The 21,501-nt window shown below is 39.9% G+C and overlaps 1 protein-coding gene and 1 long non-coding RNA gene across 2 annotated transcripts; one reads left to right on the forward strand and one right to left on the reverse strand.

The window, feature by feature from the left end:
- Nucleotides 1-1,023: 1,023 nt before the first annotated feature.
- Nucleotides 1,024-10,652, reverse strand: LOC147754919 (uncharacterized). The gene is made up of 3 exons (XR_015330372.1): nt 10,397-10,652; nt 5,701-5,907; nt 1,024-2,371 (listed from the first exon to the last, which is right to left on the reverse strand). It is a non-coding gene; the product is annotated as an uncharacterized LOC147754919 (long non-coding RNA).
- Nucleotides 5,783-21,354, forward strand: LOC111253415 (BTB/POZ domain-containing protein 6-B-like). Its single transcript, XM_022812753.2, has 12 exons — nt 5,783-5,920; nt 7,624-7,774; nt 9,707-9,831; nt 13,542-13,656; nt 13,953-14,035; nt 14,844-14,950; nt 15,207-15,317; nt 15,906-15,972; nt 16,623-16,752; nt 16,942-17,177; nt 17,501-17,605; nt 18,017-21,354. The coding sequence occupies exons 1-12, from the start codon at nt 5,858-5,860 to the stop codon at nt 18,206-18,208; spliced, it is 1,485 nt and encodes a 494-aa protein (XP_022668488.1). The 5' UTR covers nt 5,783-5,857; the 3' UTR covers nt 18,209-21,354.
- Nucleotides 21,355-21,501: the final 147 nt, after the last annotated feature.

Genomic DNA, 21,501 nt, shown 5'->3' on the forward strand with positions numbered 1-21,501 from the left:
TATAAAGTCAAAGCAAAAAAAGTTTGAAGAGGTTACTAGGAAGATATATCTTTTCTAATGAAGAACCTCAATCTGTCAATAGAATCTGGCACATATATAAAGCATAGATATATATATTGGCATCATAGCATGAAATATCTCTATCTCGTTACAATTTTTTTTATCACTATAAGCAACACTCATTTTTGCTCTCCATAAAATACCCTCAGATTGCGGCCAATTGTAACGACAGAGTTAAACGCGAGTTAAAAGTTGTACTTTTGCGTCTACTGTTGACGTGGCTTACGTACGTGCGTGTGTATACCTCGGACGGATGTTTCTGCAGCAACCGAAACCAACGTGTATCAGGTTAGTGGTGTCTCCTTTCATGTATCCCTTCATGTAGGAACGCACCCTGTTTAGGCCAGTCATTTTCCAGCAATTTCCTCTTTCAGTTTTTGCTCATTGCCCAGTATTGCCCAGGTTAGAATGTTTGGCATGTGCGTGTGTAGGGTATTTCAAGCAAATCAACTCTATTACCTTTGTCACCTTGATAAAATAACGATACCTTGATCGAAACTTATCGAAAGACAGTTTGTATTGAACATAATAGTCACCTAGTAGTGAGGTTACCATTTTGCATATCTACTGATCCTTTTAAGGAGTTTCATTAGTTTGTAAACAGAACTTCGAAAACGTCGGTGACAACTTAAAGAAACAGTAAAAACTTATTCACCAGTATTTGGCAGCTGCCTAAAGCAGGGTGATATTATCGATATGCAGCAAAGATCTATTTAGATTTAAATTCCTAACAAGAATAGCAGGCCCATCAAAGCCAGACTGAATTGGGATATGCTGAGCAAATTTGGCGCTGTTATGGCCGCAGGTGAGAAACACTACCAAAGAGTGCCACCTGCTAGAATACTGACTTCCGGATCACTACTCACATCTATGATTGCATCAAAAAGTATCACAATACTTATCACACTATAATATGTAAGCGTTATACCTATGAAAATATACACAAGACAATAATTCCGTCAAACCGACAAAGGCCAGTGACCTTCATATAGGCTAAGTCTTAGCGATATAGATAATGTTGATTACTTGGGCCGAGTTAGCCGACTAGCCAGAAGCGGGCTTACGAGCCTAAAGCACCTCGTTACCCCTAAGATGGGGAGAGGTCTGCTAGTCGATGGTCTGATCGTCATATGTTTTTCTAATACTGCGGGCACATTATTCAACAGTGCCGCACCCCCATAATCGTCACATATCGAAATACTTCATGCATGACGTCCTATACAGGATGCTTTTTCTGACTTTGCCTTACGAATGATGGTAAGGGGCTTTGGCTGCTGGCAGCCATTGCTTGGCCTTGCGCTGCGGACATTTCCATCAATTTAATGAATCAAGCATGACTGAGAAATGTCTTTAAAATCGGTCGTTACAACCCAAACTGTTGTCAAGATCTAATTTTCACAAAAATTGCATTAAGCAGATCAAGACCACACAGCACCGCCCAAGGGCGATTTGTCCTCGAAAGGAGTTGGAAGAAGGAAATATGTCTGATTTAGGATCGAAGGAACACATAGATGAAACTGGTGTTAATATTATTTTATTACATAACAACTGGGATTTTTTTACACGTACTACTGCCTTTAAGGGACAAAAAAGCTCGTTTTGTTACACATTTTTTTATGTATTCCTAAATACCGTGGTGATTATTGTGGGTCATGTGCAAGCGAACCATTAGTCTGAACTTTGACTTTTCTGTACTCGTACTTTAAGAAAAATTGCTCTAAAATCCAGCCCCTTTCTTACTCTAGTATCGTTAAGCATACTCTGAAATAATTACTGTTCATACAAGATGGTGGTAAAATAGACCCGCCAAATGGAGCACTTCAAGCATCTCTGTACCCTGTTATCTCTTCAAATGTGCCTAGATAAGAACATGTATTGGCTTAATTCTCGGTATATTGAACCCATATTTTCATGTATGTTACGATCGTAAAAAATGCCCTGCAAAGATTGTTAAACGGCGTCGACATATCAGGATGTCTTAGGCTGAATAGCAAAAATTGTTGGAAGTCTAATTGAACGAAGTTTCTCTTCAAACCCATTCGTAATTTTGCCTGTCAGTTAAGGATGACACGATAAATAATTTCAAACTTTTGCACGTTATAGGTGACTTATGGAAGGCAGGAAAATTGATTTATTAGAAGTTAGGCGATTAGCATCAATAACACTTATGACATTTGGCTTATTAAGTTGCTTAAGAAAAGGGTTTCCTCTACTTCTTCCTACCGCTGATGAGAAAGGCGTCTTCCCCCTGCAGTTCCAAACGTAACTGTCATAAGTTGATTCCATGATGTCTAGTAACTAGCTTGATAGACTTTTAAGTTAATATCCACGTAAAGAAGATCCGTCCATGTGTTCGGTGGGTGTTCATGAAACGTTTCACACAAAATATTATGGAACTCCACCTATTAAACTAGTTCAAAAGTAAAGAGAACATTTTTTTTTACCGTTTAAATAAGATTTCCTCGCAAGACATAGTTTCTTTTCCATATGCGAATCACTAGCTTCTAGCTAGTTTGTTACAGGACTTATTTACCAGGCCACAGACTGCTGCTTGCCTTAATTAGCACAACAGGCACGGGCCTAAGAGTCTTATTTGGATTTAATGAGCCAAGAAATTATACTCTGCGAGTTGCCTAATAAATTATTATTATGTTACTAAGGTCTTACCGCCGTGTTAGAGGGTTGAAATGGAAAATTAACTAAACATTCTGATAATTGATTTGGTCACCTAATAGTTATCATTGTTTGAAAAATACACTCAGCCACATCTTTTTTTTTCCTTCAGCGAGCCACTTATACATACATGTAGTTGAGGAAAAGCTTTACCCTTCGACGCATAGCGCACGTTTAATACCTTGCGGCCCACTGCATAACTCGGATGCGAAAATTCGGCAGAAGGCTTTTAGAGAGCCCGTACGAGCGGCTCTATTTACAATGGCATAAACTAACCAGAGGTACACTGAGCCGATAATATATAACGACAACTGTCTATATGTGTCCCGTGTGGACGATTATATATGGTTCCGATTATATTCGGAACAGCCAATATGCCACACGGAAAAATTAATAAATCGTTGTAATCAACGTACTGATGCACGTATAGGGTGATTAGATTTGTGCGAACCTAGATAAATACACCCCTTGAGTTTACTACTCTCTGTTGTTCACTATAGATAGATATAAATGGCGAACAGTTAGAGGCAACTTCGATTTGAGCTACAATTACCCTATCTACCATAACTGTACAAGTTCTTGACCAATGTTCGACATATTTTATTTTAGTCATCGTTTATGCTTCTTTACTTCAGGTGACCCTAGATAGGTAGGCGGATCAGTTTCTCTAGGAGGAAAAACCTATCGGTAGCGTTCGATCAATTTTCGTTTTCGTTCGAAAATAGAAAAGCAACCTTTGACGAGGAACAGTTTATACAGAGAGAAGCATTACATCCCATGACCTTTGAGACTTTCTTCAATTAAGTAGGTCAGCAAACACCTTTATTAATGATGATATGATTAAAATTACTTATGTTTATGTACTTACGTAAACCTAAATAGCTATCTGTTAGTCGTAAGGAAGAATCAAAACAGGTTAAATTCATGAAACGGTCTCATTACTATCACGTCATTTAATACAGTGCGAACACGTCCGATGTTTGTCATATATATATATATATATAATAAATTTGCGTCACTCTTGCCTTCTCTACCTATCACACAATATCTGAAAAAAATTACTGTGAAAGAGGGTTAAATGTATATGTACGCTTATAGGTAATAAGCACTCGTTTTTTAGTCCAGCTTTATTATGATGCCCTTATCGATAGTCGACGCCAAGTTGGTAAAGAAAAAAATCAGCTGACTTTTTCATCCCAGCTAGAAAAAAAGCGTGTCGGGATAGACGTATCGACTGCCAACAGTCATTCCCAATGGAGAATGGCAATAAGTAACTATTAAGGACTTGCGTCGTTGTGACGGTACGGCCACGGAACTAAATGGGTACGCCTAGACTCTAATTCAGGGCTTCGCATACTCATGAGCGGTCGTTACCGGCGCCCCTTAGCGGATCGGCTACCACCAGTTGGCAAATATATCTCTATAATTTGTATTCCGAAGGACCATTTTAGGAGTTTGATTTTGGAGGTTATTGAATGACAAGAGACTTTACAGGCAGAGGTCCCTTGGAAGTTATTTAGGATCGAGTCACGGCCAGTCACATTGACCGATACAAACCTACAGGTCTTACAATAGGAACTAGTGATAATCAACACTATTCCATGGACCAAGCAGTTTCTACAGAACTGACTAATCCTCTGAACTGATCGTGTCACCGGCGGATTGGAGTTGTATTTCTATAAATATTACCCTATTACAAGCCAATCCGACGCACTCTCAAGTTGCGTAACCGTTGAACTAAAATAATGTTTTTTTTTTTTTTACTACGTCTTAAAAGTACTCCTTTTTTTTTTCTTTATATACTTGTCCCAGCGATCCGGGCAATGATATGCCTACCATTCGCATTTTTATATGTAATTAATCTATCGATGACTTTTAAAGTAAATCCGGTTACTCTTTTTGGGGCATAGCAAGTCCTGTGATAACCTGAACTTACTTACATCGCAAGAATAAACGGTCTAAAGACAACGTTGATTACTCCTTTGTTCAATCTAGGAGGTAATTGAGGCATTAAGTACGGCGTCGTCATAAAATAACCAGCGTGCAATTATCTGACCCACGATATTAAGGGAGCTGCATTAATTATTCAATTTTTATCGATAATTATCTACTTCCGAAGCTTATTACACAAGGATTTTGTTTGTCAAATGTTATGCGAATGATCACAATGGGTATTTCAGCTGATCGCATCATTGTATGTTACAGTGCTTTAATTCAAGGTGCAGCCCGTAATGCGTATGTCATATTTAACGATAATTTATTACTGAGAACTTATAAAAAGCGTCGTTCAGCCTAAATTAGTTAGAGTGTTAACGGAGGCCTGCTTACAGGCGTTCGTTTCCGCCTGCTCCCTTCTAGTGATTAAGATATTGCCTTTTAAATGAATCTGCCGAATGTTCTTTCGTACTACCATTCAATTCATTAATCTTAAGTTGTTTTTGTGTTTGTTAACAGTGCGGAAAGGTACGTAATCGGCAAGAGAAAACGTAGAAACTCTCATATCGACTGGGTCATCGAAAGTCTCAAAAAACCGCTCGTCTTAGACCCTAAACGTAAATGACCTGCCAAGTCAAAAGGGTTTTGTTTTCTCTAAAATTGGCATTTACTTATAATTGCGACTCTATAAATGAGACTATGAAAAACAAAAACTTCTTGTGCTTTATGAGATATCAGGATTATGCCATACACCGTACGACCGTGTCTATATTAAATCATCTATATAAAATACGCAGACGTAATCGGGAAAAGCCACTGCAAGGCGTTTTCTGCAACGCTAATATACACTCTGCTGCGCAACTATCTTAGATATCGTAAATAGAATCAATCAGGCAAGTGTCAAAGCGCTCCTATAAATTAGATTTATCGTTTTTAGACATTGTAGAAACGAACCATATATATATATATATATGGGGCATGCGTTCAAGAAAAACTGAATCGTCGCTGACCTAGGCCAGGTAGCATACTTACCGGATGACTCTTCGCGACAGCGATGCTCCTTCCGTATATCGTTATCAACTCCATTTCTGTTGCGGTGTCTCGCCTACGGTAGACGTCCCTGCAATCGTAGTGAAGTCGTACGCAAATTGCTTCAAACTGTCGTCAGTCAAAAGCCGTGTCCGCTGTGATGCCCGCGCCGTCAGGACACCCTCTTCCCGCGCCGCCTAACCCTAGCCTCTTAACAATCGAGGTAAGTAGACCGGAAATGAGACACAAACTACAAATTAGGAGTGATTAAAATGCACCTAATCTAATGGAAATGGTAACTCGTGTCTAATTATATTCTGAAACAGTAATTCAACAGTAATAGAACGGCAATATCAATGAAGCATATATGGAGGCAGTGAGGCTACGAAACCCAGGCTTCAGAAAAGTGTCCCCAGAGCTGAAAATTTATTTTCCATTTTCACACTCTGCCAAAAGTTGGACAAACAAACAACACAAAAAAAAATACGTAACAGCCGTTAATCACTATCCAAATTTAGCCTCCTAACTGTAGTAACTCCTGCAAATGATTGATAGAAATAGATCTCCTACATTTTCCGTTAACTACACAAAACATACCCTAACTGGGGCATTTTTATTGCACTAAAAATAGCTTCGGCTGTGGCCAAACCGCATCTATATGACACAATGTAACTCAGCGTCCCTATACAATTCTCCAACTCTTGTTATTATCTACCATTGCAGAAAGCGTATAGAAACCCTAATGATTTAATAACATGTCAGATTTTCTATGTCGAACTTTGAAACGGTTACAAAATCTAACGATAACTTCGGGTTCCGAACGATCAAACCAAGGACGAGTTAAACTATAGTTACCCCAGGTCTTATTTGCGGGATGAACATTAATCGAACATTATGTTCTTTGTAATGGTCCGCGTTTAGGGACACATGTATATATATATATATATATATATATATATATATATATATTGCTCCCTCAAACTATACGAAAGCGATAATTATGAATGACAAAACGTCTACAGGCCAATGAAGGCCTTTCACTGGTTATATCCGAATTACGTGCGAGAGAAAAAAAAATTGCGGCGGAACAGTAATTTGGAGCCTTTACTAGCCTGCTCTATCTATATTTCTACAGCTGGTATATCCAACGTGAGATCAATTGTATCCTCATTATGTATATAGATTCTCCAGTTCGGTTCAAAGTATATACATTTGTTCGAAGCCAAGACATACCGTACGTTATGGAGCGTGCGAATATATTTATTATGGTATAGTCAATATATTACTATTAGAATTAATTGAATCTGAAGTACTGCTATATTATCGCAGTGTAAGACTGAACGCTCAAATCGGTCTAATGTTCCTGTGTCAAACAACAATATTGGCAGTATAGGTAAACGATAAACCGAAGTTTCGACGTATACTATTCATTAATATATTGCTCCAGATTCTTGTTGAAGGTTTAGTGAAGGCTTCACGGCGAACACGCCTTGACCTGCTGTATAAGGTTAAATGAATGAATTTGAAAAAAATATACCTATTCGAGCTACTCGAGCTAACGCTTCACCGTTGACTACTGTTAACGTCCGCAGACCGAATTAACTTTTTCGTTTAATGGACCTTAGCGTATGAGGCCCATCGAGCGAAAGGTTTGGAACTTGATTTCGTTACAACAAACGGAAAGTTGAAGTTAAGAATGTCGGAAACGGTAGAACAAGATGAGAAATCTAGTATCGCTCAAGTGTTCCGTAAGTTTAAACGCAAATCATGTTTATGAATTATTGTGTCCGGTATAGGCAGCGGCATAAATGGGTCGAACAACTAATCTTCCACTGATAATCCAACGTGATAAATCGTAAGAACTTATTATCAACTTCTGTTAGAAAGTCTGAAAAAAATGTTTTTCCGTCTGTCTAATCATTGCAGGGCGAAGACGTGCCGGAGAAGAAATATCTTGCAGCCGTTCGCGAATCTTCAGCAAATCCAGTCATCCCGGATAAGCTACACGAAGGCAGCATGGAGTCCGATAAAATTCTGCAGAGGACAAGTTCTCTGCTTCAGAACAAAGCCTTCACAGGTAGGTGTTACTGATTAGGCGTAAGTAAGGCGTAAGACGTACAGTAAGTAGGAATGGCCTATTATGTATGGCGTGTTAACGTTCATGTTAAGAGTCGACTTATGGTCGTCTACGCTGCTTAACCGCCACTAAGATATCATCACCAAATACGATCTAAAAGTAAGACTGGGCAGAGCTATGACACGTAACTTTCTTCATCGATTAAGAGCACATTGTCCTTGCCCACTTGCACCATAAACGCCATCATAGTCAGCATCGGGGGGTCCGTTGTGGGTATAGGCTACGTTATTGATGTTGTAAAACGCAATGCATTTACGCATACGCCCATAAGAATTGTCGCAATTTAAAGTCTACTGTGAGGTGTATCCTTGTGATTCATATGTGTTTGGAGAGTACCGAGTGTGTTTTGTCCCGCTTAATTTCCTAGATTGTCTGTTTAATACAGACTCACTGAATGCAGAACTATACCTTGCTAGAAAAGGTCGCGAGAAATTTAAAGAGGAAGTTATATTAGACGTATAGTGTTGTCGTCGTCCATTTAGGTTATCCAGGCAAACGCAGTCGAATCTAAACCCTCTATTCAGGTAACTGTATGAATTTTTACTGATTCACAGAGCTCTTCAACAAGTGGCGGCAGGAAAGCTGTTTATTCCGTCCATGATCTCAGGACACTGATATCCTTATAATCTATACGAATAGCAGCAGAATTATACGTTACATTGGACGATTTGAAGCAAACATCTCCCGCCTTTTCATCCGGAGACTTAAGCATTTAAGCCACCGCGCCGAGGACACCGTCACATTCAAATTACTAAAGAAAGTCATTACGCCTACATATATAGATGTTCTAAGAGAGCCGTTGGTAACCTGACCACCGTGTCGTTTTACAAATGTCTACCGACGCCAACCATCCGCAGGGTCAAACTAGAAAACAAACGGCACTCGAATGTGCCAAGGATTTCCGGCTTTGTTATAAGCTTAGCCCCAAAGGGGCGCGTCTCTTTTGGCGGCAGTGGCGCTTGTGTCAAGGCCATAGATCACATTGAAAATAATGTAAATTCGTATAAATTAAAGCGCAAAAACAGCATTCTCGAGGCCATGAATCGAAGCAGCTGTGGGGTTCTGAGAACGAAGCGGCGGTAATCGACGATTATAACCGCATTTACATTTTTGATAGCCATCGTAAAATAAATATGACCATTATCATTATTATGGGGAACCTGTGGTTCGTATATGGTCGTCATTCCAGCTTTATAGCCTAGCAAGCTGCGTCAATCGATATGTGATCCAATGCTTTTTCTGGGTCGCGCCGATCGAATCCTTAAGTTGCTTCCAAGTTCAAGCGAATATATGACAGTTAGCCTGTGAAGGTGCAAGCCTAAGTGTTGTAGTTCATTGAGGTCAGGTAGCTGGAGGCAACCCATCTCCAATTGACGGTTGCCTGAGTAAAGGATAAAATCTAATATCTGCTAGACGTTGTTCGATCACTGGAACCAATTAACGAATTAAAATCTACATATAAAGATTATTGGCGTTATCCACAAATTGAGCACTTACCTTGGGAAGGTCACCTTTAAATTGTAACTGTCCTACTGGATATTCTCTGAAGGATATTTTAGGGAAATCGTACTGACTTTCAAATAATTTCCACCTACGCCGTGTAATTTTATGCTATCGTCGAGGAAAGCCAGGCTAGAGTTCCCTCACTAAGCTACGTTTTATTAGTCTAGTAGTCGGTTATAGCAGCCTTTTCTGTTGGCGATAGTCGGATCAGACTGCAAAGCGAAAACCCCGTTTATGATGGTTACTTCACTTGGATATGAACAAAACCACTGGGAATGCTAAGTGCGAGATAAAATCTTACTAGATATATAATTAAATACGCGGCCACTAATGAGGATATCATCAAATTGGGGACGTTGACAATTTCAGATGTGACCTTCATCGTGGGACCGCCGTCGGCGTCGAAGAAATATGTGGGTCACCGTGTGCTACTGGCTATGACCAGCCCAGTGTTCGAAGCCATGTTTTATGGCGATATGGCCGATAAGTCTAAGGCAAGTAGTTATACCCAGACTCAAACTAGGCACAACAGTATACGTTGAGAAGCGCGTACCTTGAATTACATAGATGGCCAGAATTTATAGGCGAGCTGGCGGACGCAGTGACTGATTGCAAACGCAATGGCTAGTTATGGTCACCAGCCAGATAGCAAGAATCTGTTTGTTCGGGGCTTTTAACTTGATACGTTGAGAATCAATGTCGGCGAAATGGTAACCGGAAACTATGCTAAATAGTAATATATAAACAATAATATGGAACGATGTCCTGAGTAAGCAGACATTTTGGGCTATTACAGTCGACTTTACTTTCGTCTTTTTTCTTAAGATGATATAGAACACCTATCTTTTCTATTCATTTATTAGATTTTTTTTATATTTTTAGCTCAACCGGTAAGAGTGCCATAAGCTACCAATCAATTTACGCACAGTCCATAACGCTTACACGTAATCAGTGTTACTGAAACCCTCCTACTCAGGCAACGCATGATACCTGTTATGCCAGTCTAGTTAGCTGACGCCGCCAAAATTAATGACATAAAAATCAACGTTTAGTACTTACAAAGGTGTGACGTGTCCGTTATATCCAAAGAAACTTCATTTCAAATTAATTTATATTTCTTCGAACGGCATTTGTTGCGTTCCCCACGGACGTTGGTTCACGGAGATTGGATGTTGAACGAAATTGGTTAAACTTCAAAGAAATGTTTATGCAATTCAGTATCTACCCTATGCAACCACTGTTTCTATAAATTATCCTCACACTAAGAATCCTATGCGCCGATTGGGTTGAGTTCTCCCAAACTCGCCCAGGATACGTTAGTACTGTTCATACAGACACTATACGAGGCAGTGGGTCAAGGGCAAAGATGGATGTAAGCAGAGCGTGACGTAAACTGCAGATTAGCCAACGGAAGGGCTATTTTCGTACCACATGTATCGCTAATACCTCCAGTAGTGATACCTGTCCATTGATGCAACCTTTATGTTCACTTCGAGATTAAGCCGTGCTCTACAGGGGTAGCAGTAGAGGTGGTTCACCCGCGCGAGCCCCTTCCTACCCAGCCTGTATACACGCGCCAAAAGCCTCTTAGAACAAACGAAGGCCAAGAAGACCCTTATCATGGCATAGGGCACTAAATATACCCGCTTGCTATCTGCTAACCTCAGGCCAATCACGTTCCACCATATTTTGGCAGCAGCAGTCACTTGTGAACCTAATGGACAGCCTCTTTGTCCAATACTGGTTAGTATGTTTACCATCGGCCGGCAGGCTAGCCGGACATAGGACAAAGTAGGATGAGCAAACAGGCCAAGGTTAGATATCTCCCACGTTTCTGAATTTTACTACGTTTAAGTGATGAACTAATTATCTGTCAGCAATTGTTAGAGGAGAAAAAAAAGATCTGCTAGCCACGATGAGGTAGTATCTAGGTCAATATGACCTCTTTTTTTTTATTTGCTGAACGCTGGCTGTAAACATTTCAACTGCGACGAGCATTCATGTAAACGCTTTTGTTTCATCTGAGGGGTAAAGTAACCTAACCGTTTTAAATAATATATTCACTTAGGCATTTTTATATTGGATCTTGTTCAGGTTACATATGGTCCTAGAGTATTTGTGGTATAACATATTTGGATGGCAATAATTGATTAGTATTTACACGGTGGAATATCTAGTTCTGGGCTTTTTCCAATACATTGTTTCCAAAACTTTATCTAAACAAAAATATAGCGTAAACCGTCGATTCCGCAAAAAAGCTGTGTTATTACGTCGGCAAAGGGTCGCCACGCGTGAACTCATTAAATAATAATTGATCCTCGCTCAAGTTCCGCATACGACGCATTGTCTTGTGCTATGGTCTTCGTTTGGTATAGCGAGTGAGTGCATGCTGGCAGGCCGTGAAAGTTTGTCGGAATTTAAATACTTCACCCTTGCTTGAACGATGGATCATTTCTATGGTACAGGATCGATGTATACTGTCCAGCAATCTCTTTTTCAATGGACTGGCACGCCAGGAATATATATATATAGCTTTTCAAGTTCTTGTTTAGAATGGGCTTGACGTCTCTCTTTCACCGGCTAGATTATAAAATTAGCGTGTAGGTTTCGTTCACCAACGAATTAGTCCCAGATCATATCGAGCAGTACTCGGTAATGTATAAATCAGAAGTATTCAGCAATGATCAGAAGCTGCCACAATGATTTAGCTGGCCATCTGACCCCTTGTCATCCTATCGCCGAATAAACAAACTGTATTGAGCTGAAGCCGTTGCAAAAAAATGCCTATATCTTAAACACGCCGCAGGCCGATAAGTTTTTCTGTAGACTTTGTGACCAGAAACCAGTAGATCATGTGCCTACTATTGAAAAAATACACCATATGTTGTCAGATGCCTTATAATGATACGGACTTGGAAAAATAAACAGATAGGTATTCCTTTGCTAAAGCCAAAAAGTAATCAGAGCATCGCGATAGGACCTGATGTTGTCATCAAGTAGCCAGGCTGTGTGCCTTCTACTGTCGTGCTAACGTTGTATGGACCTTTTAAGAAACTCGAATAGTAAACTTGTTTGATTTACCTCATAGTCGCAGATGTCGTAATGCTACCATTATCTTGCGTTCAAATCCATTCGATAATAACATTATTCTCTTGCCTGCTTCGTCATCCGTCTTGCGGCAAACACTAAACTAAGCCTCGTCTACGGCGACCATATATTCTAGGCAGGTTTTTTGTTGAACAAAGTTCCGCAAATTGGAGATGGAATACATTACAGGTATTCCCAATTGGCCTAGGGTCAGTTTACGTTTTTTTTTATTCAGTTTCAGTAATAGGTTTGTAATTTTGTAACACATTATAGGTGAAAAGCCAGTTTTAATTGACAAAACTTCTAGACCTCAAGCTCTGTCTTCTTACGCGCTTTTGTGGATCGGGTCTCAATCTCTGGTCGCTTGCATGCTGGTCTTCAACACTTCAATTTTTGTTCTTAAAACGTTTGCTTTACTTACGTGCTTTCGCTTAAGGTTCCCGAGCGCTGTGGCCTTCAGGGAGTAAAGACTTGGCCACTGAGTATAGGTTTTCAAAACTAATGGGCGTTCTTGTTTTTGAGTTGATTCTGATAATCTGCACAAAAACGAATCCCTAAAATTCAACGAACTTAATAACAAAAGTATTTGAGTATGGCATTATCAAACGGGGTACATTCTTGACCATCGAGAAATGGGAAGTATACCTACTTGCTCGCGTGTTTAAACGGGCGTCATAATTGCCTCGTTGAAGTTCGAGGCAGTGCAGCTGAGCCAATATAGCCGATCAATCATTAGCGTCTACAAATAAATATAATCAAAACATTTAAATAACGACAAATTTATATAATAATTTATGTAATTTTTATTTAATTTATATATTAATTAGCCTAACACGTTATGTCGGAAGCCAAACGGGTCTAGTAAGGTTTGGATTGGCGATACGAGGGTAGACATAGGCATCGTGTCGTACGAATAATGGTAGAGCATGAAACTAATTGTTATTATTATCACGTACAAATAATAGATAACGTGACACTGTGGAGCTCGCATTTTGAACGCTCCGATATATTGAATAAAGTTCTAGAGAGCGAGCACAAAAGAAGCCAAGTCAGGGATATATATTTTTAAAGAGAATCTAAAACCCGTATAATATATTTAGATAATAATCATCTGCAGGTGATACGAATATCGGATATAGCGCCAATTGGTTTTGAGAATCTACTTCGTTACGCGTACACTGATAATTTAAAGTTGGAGACTGTTGATGACGCAATGCTGACTGCCTTTGCTGGTAAGTTTACGTTTATCGGCTGTTGCTAAATAATCTTCTGTTGTATATACGAGGTCTCCTTTCTTCGGGAAGGTCGCCTTCACTTACACACGTATAATAATAATGGTCGAAGGAAATAAATAGTCGTACCGGTTGAATAGTTATGAAACAGTTCATAATTGATGTCTGTGGCTTCAGAAGTAACCGCTGTTAATAAAAATTCTCAGAGCTTCAAAAAACATTGAATTGATCGTGCTTGCGTTTCTCCTCATCACTCTTATTCACACTGTAATTGCATTGCATTCAATGTTTTCCAGCCAAGAAATACATTCTACCTCACCTACTAAAGGACTGCTTCACCTTCATAGAAAAAAATGTAACCCCAGCGACTGTCTGCCAGGTCAGTGGCATGGGGCCAAACGCGGCCCACGTGCGAAGGAGAGCGAAAGAGAAATTCGGGGATCTAGATGTTTAGCGAGCATCGTAGCCAATCCCCAAGAGACCCGTCCACCCACAGGAATAGCAACGCAGAGTTTTGACCCGCTTACTGCTTGGGTCATGTGAACTGACCGAGTGTATGTAGGCATGCACAATAATAGCCGGGTGGGGTTGAGTTTGTCAGAAGATGCCTGTGTGAAGGACAGGTCATCGGAAAGGCCGCGTGACGTTCGAGGGTAGTCGTTCGCACGTTGCTCAGCCATTGGCAGGATTTCGCCTGCTCCTGGCAAAACTTTGGCGCGAGTTCTATGCAGGGTACTTGTCGACTCGCTATTTAGTCGTCATGAACCCATATGCGTTCTCCCTGTCATTAGCAAACCATGGTTTCAATATAAGGCCTTTGGCTCTATTTAGTTCAGCTGGGGCTTTTACGTAACTTTAGACGGCTTGGTGACGGAACCGAATCGCAATGACAAGTTTTATTTTTAACGCGTTTAACGAAAGGGCGCTGGTAAAAATGTTTATTTAGAAATTTCTTAAACACAGACCGTCACGTAGAATTATGCGTGTCAGTAGTTGACTGTAGGTGTGATAAACGTCGATGTACTAGCGACTATAGTGTGGTCCAGCTGTACCTTCTTCTGCTGCTTTGTTTTTGCCATGTAGATCTATAGACCGGCTTGAACTTTTAATACTATGCCGCACTCATCATGAAGGTCAACAAAACAATTTAGGTTATATTCGTCCGTGAATCCCTATCGATTTTTTAGGTGTTCGAGTTTGCATCGCTGATGGAAGCGTACACTCTCATATATCAGTGTCTAAACATAATTGATAGACAGACCTACCACGTTTTGACATCTGAAAATTTCGTCAGGTACGAAAAGTCATCGGTTCTTTCGCCTATATGCATTTTTACAAAACTAGCTGACAATTATATAATCGAGAAGTGTAATTGTACGGGAATTCAAATAATTGTGAAACACCATTATACGGAAAGTGTTTATATATACTGCCATATTATACAGGGCAAGATAAAATGTAAATGATGTACACGTTTAGATTCGATAACGTTCGTACGGTCCCACTGTATACATGCGCCCAATACAAACCGTTCTCGTTACTTTGGTCAGTGTTCAGGCGACGACGCTGGAGACAATTGTGCATCGTAAATACCTCAATCTGTACTCGGAATATGCCCTATATCAAGCTGCAGTTCAATGGGCCACCGAGGAGTGCAACAGGTTGGTAACGTAAAACGTCTATAACAGTGAATTAGTTCATCATTTTTATTTATATAAGATCCTTATAAATCAATATTGACATTTTGCTAGCACTGATACGTAGGTAAATAAGTGTGGTTTGCATGACTAATAAGAGCGAGGCGTGTAGGACGGCCTTCACATAGAGCTATGTTACGCTGAAGGCGGTAGGGAGGAGATCTGTGATTCATTTAGAAACGGGAAGCATGATTGTCATGATCTGAAAGCTCTGGCCTCTATGAGGAACTTAAGACTGAAAGCTAAGATTGAGGAGGCCTATACAATGATAATACGTAGTGAAAACAGCAGTAAAGATAGTACAGGGGCCTCTCGTTTTTATTATACAGTATAAGGAGAGCATGTGAGTACCTCGTGGTGGTTGAAATTCGATTGGCTCACTGCAAATATAGATAAGGAATAAGGGAAAATGTCCTGTCGATAAGCGGTATATAGTCTTACAACTACCCATAGATGACTGGATTTATATATATATATATATTGTGTCGCCGTCCGAGTTACTAGCTGTGATTTGGTCTGCAATATTTTCTAATGATTTACATTCAATTCCAGACGTGGTCTCGATAAGTCAGAAATCGAAAATGTTCGGGTGTGTATGGGGGACACAGTCATTTCTCAGGTAAATATAGCACAAATTCAAATCAATCTCAAGCGCTGTACGCAGAACTGACGATTCAAGTCGTCTGATTTTCTTCATCCCTTATAGACCTTTATATGCAATTCTGCGTCAGCAAACAATGGGTAACTTAGTTGTCTCAAAATACGAGGGGTAGCGGCGATCCATAAGATCGAATTCCGCAAATGGGATTTTATTAATCCAAGGACATGGCACTGCCCGCTGCATAGCTGCAGTGGCTGTAAGGACTCTGATTTCTTTCTCCGTAGAAACGTGCACAGGCCTCGAATAAGACTGGTTGCCACAAAAAGGGACAAGTCCATGAACCTTAAAAACATAGGCGAGGCATTAGATACACAGAGATGCTCGCTATGCTGTGAATATTTTAGGGCGGATAAATCGGAAAGCGTTAGAGGTTGAGATATACGAAAGTTTTTACGTTGTGGTCGAGAGTTGTATCGAGCAGAAAATCAATTAGATTATTCTATGCAAATATATTAAAACAACTATTTGTAACGAGAGAAAGATAAATTTATCTAAGCATTACTTCAGTGTTAAGGGATATTGTCATGATGAAAAAGAAAGACAGATGTCCTTAATTGATAGTCACCATATGACCATGTTTTGCCACTTGCCTGCGATCGGTTTTCCAGATTCGCTTCCTTGCATTGAGCCCCGAAGAATTCACAAAAGGTCCAGCTCGATCAGGTCTTCTTTCACGTGATGAGTGTTACGCTGTATTCATGAACATGGCTATACCCGGTATTGTCAATCTCCCCAAGGGTGAGACGACGCGAGTTCTTCAATTAATTGTTACTTTTATTTTTAGAATAGATTGTAAGCGGTATCCCGGTTGAATGTTTTTTAATGGCCCCTGTCCTGTCTGTCCATTGCTGGACTCAGCGGATCTATACTCTACACCTGAGGCTGTGTTTGTGGCTTTCTGTAAAACCATAATTTTGGCTACTACAGGTATCAGTCCGGAGGGTACAAAACGCCTAAGTCCCCCGGAGAATTTCACGGCCCGGCGTTATCAGGCCGTCTCGTTCCACCCGCCGTCACGGCCTGTCCGTTTTATAGGCCTGCGATTCACTGTTTTGACAAGAGACATCTTCATCACCGGACTCGGATTTCCACTTCGTCAGGACCTCGGATCGTACAGCGTACGCACCCACAAGTATGACGGCATGCTTCGCTGCAGCTACCGAGTACGTAAGCGATACTGCAGCATGCATAGTACTAATGAATCACTGTACCTGTTTATCACACAAAAGAAACTCATGGCTAACTCGCATTTTACAAAAATAAATAAAAAGTGTTGGAGTTTTGGCCTGCATTTTAGCCTATGAAAATAGTGTTACAGTATGACCTTTATTTCCAATTCTTGCTAAAGCTCAAGACTCGTAGCGTGTTCCTATATTAGCTGTTGTGTCGAAGATAGGCTCACATATACCGGTTGAGACGCTTGTGAGTCGAAGTAACAGAACCGCTTCTTAGTTGTTTTGGTGTCTGATTACTTTTACTCTTACAGATTCAGGAGGATCGCCGTGAACGTGAAGAATGCGAAGTGGCGTTCACGCTGTCAAAAGACAAGGATGTTAAACTTAAACTTACTCGGCCCTTTTTCATTAGAAAGGTAGCCTATTCGTCTGTTAAGTTTCAACCGTTAGATTCAATATTTATGTAAGTAACTACGCGAAAGTTGGTTACTTATAAACGACTTTTTTATTCGCACGAATCGTCCTGGAGCGTCACTGGCGGGATATGCGTATGTGTTCTGTACCTGCTTTAAGCCTGAGGTTCTATTTTCCAAGGGAGAACAGGCGGCTATTGTGATCCGCTCGAATGTCCACTTCCTTAGAGCTATTAGGATGAGCATGTTTGTTATGCTCTCGTTGCCATACGGTTATCACATTCAGCTGTACAAAAAACTAACGTATAGTTAATTGCTATACAGCCTGCATCCCTGACGAGGTTCACCTTTCTTAGTCAGCATGAAAGCTTTTTGACATCGTTGTGTACTTTATCTCATTGGTATCATATGTAGGGTCTGGAGTACGAGTTAGAACTGCAACTCAGCCATCTGGTCAGCGATGATGTCATCATTCCTTCACTGAAAAACCGTCGTAAGGAGGATATCGTCGAAGGTGTGACGATAGCGTTTGGACAGTATCAAAGACCTCATATGAATAACGTGATCGAAATGCTGGAAATTTCGGATCTGCTCTTCTACTTTTGAACAATCTCTGATGCCTGTCAGTTCAATGTACGTTACGATGTAACATCGTAAGTTATACGCATTGGAATTATTATCATTGTCTACGCACAGCGACGCTGAACCACTGCGTTGACTAGCGACTTGTTCTGATAATTTTCTATTGACGTCGATATCAAGAAAGATTATCATACATATCTATCGGATATTTCGGATCGGTCGGTCGGTCGGTCGTTCATTCATTTGAAACTTGTCGTATTAGTGCGGGTTTTTTCCTTACTTGCCGATATTGGAAATCCCCTAATGTGTATCGCCTAAACTGACTGCGTGAGAGCTTACCGATGCGGTGGAAACCCTTCTTGCTTTTTTTTTTGTAAATGTAGAACATTTGATTAATAACAGCTCTGGCTGAATAACAGCGCATTTTGATTTTTTTTCCGTTGATTGAATATGAATTATGTTTCTTTTAGCGATCAGCTAAAACCTTCAGGCAGTCTTTAAGTGAAAGGAAACACAATTATATTGGTCGCCCTAATAAATTATACAGTAACACTGCCTAAAACTCGGAATCTGCCACCATGTATTAAGCATTCGAACTATGTACATGGAAATAATGCGTACGTAAAATGGTACTGAAAAACAGGACATATGAGTGAACGTGCAGGTTGGACTTGGATCACTGATGGACAAAAAACATCGAAACAACGCTATATCCTATTAGTCGTAATTAGCAGTAGTTTGAGCGGGAACTACTTCAATCATGGCATCTGCTTCAACAGAAGGTATCATATAAAAGTAGGATGAATTTTGCAGCTGTACGATAGAAGGCGCATCTGATCTTTCCCTAAAATAATGACTATATTATTGCGTCGGTAGGAAGTTCAACGTGGGAGTATCTAAAAATCAATGACCCGACCAATGCATGCAAGAGAACTTTGTCCGTATATGTCAACCGCCCCCCTGCCCGCCGTTAGTGGATCGGCGCCCCCTATAACTGGGGTTGAATGGCCCACGTTTGAATATAGTGTAGCACCCATTTTATATGGAGTCGTTGCATCGAAACGTTTCGACACATGGCAAATTTGCTTATCTGACACGTTAGACCCTATTCGTATCAAAAATGGTGCATGATTAACCTTAACGAAACAAGAAGAAACAATCTACTGGTCTTCCATATTGACGAGCTACGTGCAATAATATTCATATTGAAAATAGTGGATGGCTGGCGTTTTTTTGCTAAAACAAACGTCTGTTTGCTGCCGAACGGTACTTGCCAACTAACAGCAGCGATTTATAAGGATTGTGTATGTCTGAAATCAGTTTTCCTTCATGTTCCTCGTTAAAATCTAATAATATAATCCATGTAAACGTCTAACGGCTAAGTTTGTCACACTCTTTTTTTTTCTTTTTTAATTTTCCTGCAACCGACAATTTACTTGAGAGCCATCAATGATAAACCAATAAAAGGTAAAAGATTTAGTATGTAATGTATTAGGCATCCTGCCACATTGACGAGATTAACGTTTCGATCTAATGGTTCAATGTGTATTGCAGAGAATGCTAGGCCGTCGAGGATTTTACCTGTTGTATTGTTCGTTGAGACAACAATATTTCTAATATTCAGTGTAATCCTTCTACATCCTAGACATTGCTAAGCTCTTCTGCAATGAATGAGCTAAGTGAGCGTGATAATGTCAGACACCGAGTAATTGTAGGCACAGGTAGGCGTGTGTAAAAGGTTTACAATTTTCGCTTTCAATTAAAAAAATCCCGTATGTATAGAGGCGCACCTATTTCAGCATCCAAACGCCCCTTAGCCTACATTCTCCTGGAACTAATCCGTATAATTTTTTGCTTATAAACCGTTCTATGTTAAATGAAAAGAAAGGTGCAATGTGTATCAAGCATAAACTCGTCCAGTTATCCTCGAAACAAAAATTCGATCTTTACCTAATTCTTATATCTATCTTATATGTCTTATTTGATACCTCAACAAACGAGGGTGCATCTCCTCTCGCAAGGGCAGGGGTAGCATCCTATGTATCCATAACTACAATATATATATATATATATATATATTATAGTATATATATATATATATTATGTGTGTATATATATATAATATTAGATATATAATAATTAGTTAACTAATAAACATGATTATAGCAGCACAGTGATCGTTTGGTTCTAATAACATGACCCCGTACAGCCTTTATTCTGTGAAGGTTTCGACAGAACCAACCAGAATGCAAAATAAGTTACATTTCTTAAAAGAAAAAAAGAAGCATTTTTAAATCCGAGGATAATAATTATATGCGTCAATTCGGAGAGGCTATTGCCAGTCAGTTATGAGTAAATGTTTGGTTGACTTTTCCGTTTCAAATAAATTACACCAAGGGGCAATTGTAATATTATACCGGTCAGAGGCAAATACGAGGATGTGTTCAGGAACTTTCGGACCAGACGGAAATCGCTTATGGTTTCCAACTAAGCTTCATAACGAAGCCCAAACTGGATACGGGTCTTCTTCATCCTCTCGGACGGTAGTTGGCTAACGCCAAATGTACAGTTCTGTGCCCCTTTCTCCAGGCCGCATACATTGAGACCCCAGTAATACAATCAATGGCTTTGTATCATCCGATGTTTGAGTCGCCTCGGGACAAACGCGCACAGACGTCGTTTCGACGCAAACTACACAGAGGCATAATATTTGCGATATGCAAATAAATTAAGAAGTGATAAAGAGACTTTAAGAAAAAGGCAGCATAAATCCATAAAAGTTGTAGCCGATAAATAAGAATATCGATGGGAAACAGGTTAAAATGTCCTTCGTGTAGAAGGCCCGTTTATATTCTCAAGCACTGCCATTACGGTCGAAAAGCATAGGTAATTGCGTATTGCCTACAGATATTCATACACGGCAGAGTACATAAGGGATACGTTGGAAGCGTTCTTTTTTGCAAAAGAAAAAATTCTTTCAACAGTACGTGAGTACTGACCCCCTCTCTGGAACTCGCAGTGGATCATTGAGATGCTGAAACGATGACGGCTATAGATAATCGAATGGAGTTAAGCACACACTAATAGACGTAATACGCGTTAAATTGCTAATATCTATGGAATAAACAGCGATTAGGTACGCAAATAAAAGCAACTGGTGCCGTTCTTGACTTATTGCTTGTTGTTATTATGAAATCTGGTTGTTTCTATTTCGAAACGATAATTTTGTAAATAGGACCGCATATTCTTAGGCTAAATCACATATTCATATTTTCAACTGAAGTAGGCCGCCTTTTTTAATTTGACCAAAGAGGTAT

The sequence above is a fragment of the Varroa destructor genome, unplaced genomic scaffold (genome assembly GCF_002443255.2).
Source record: "Varroa destructor unplaced genomic scaffold, Vdes_3.0 BEIS01000006.1, whole genome shotgun sequence".
Classification (NCBI taxonomy): Eukaryota; Metazoa; Arthropoda; class Arachnida; order Mesostigmata; family Varroidae; genus Varroa; species Varroa destructor.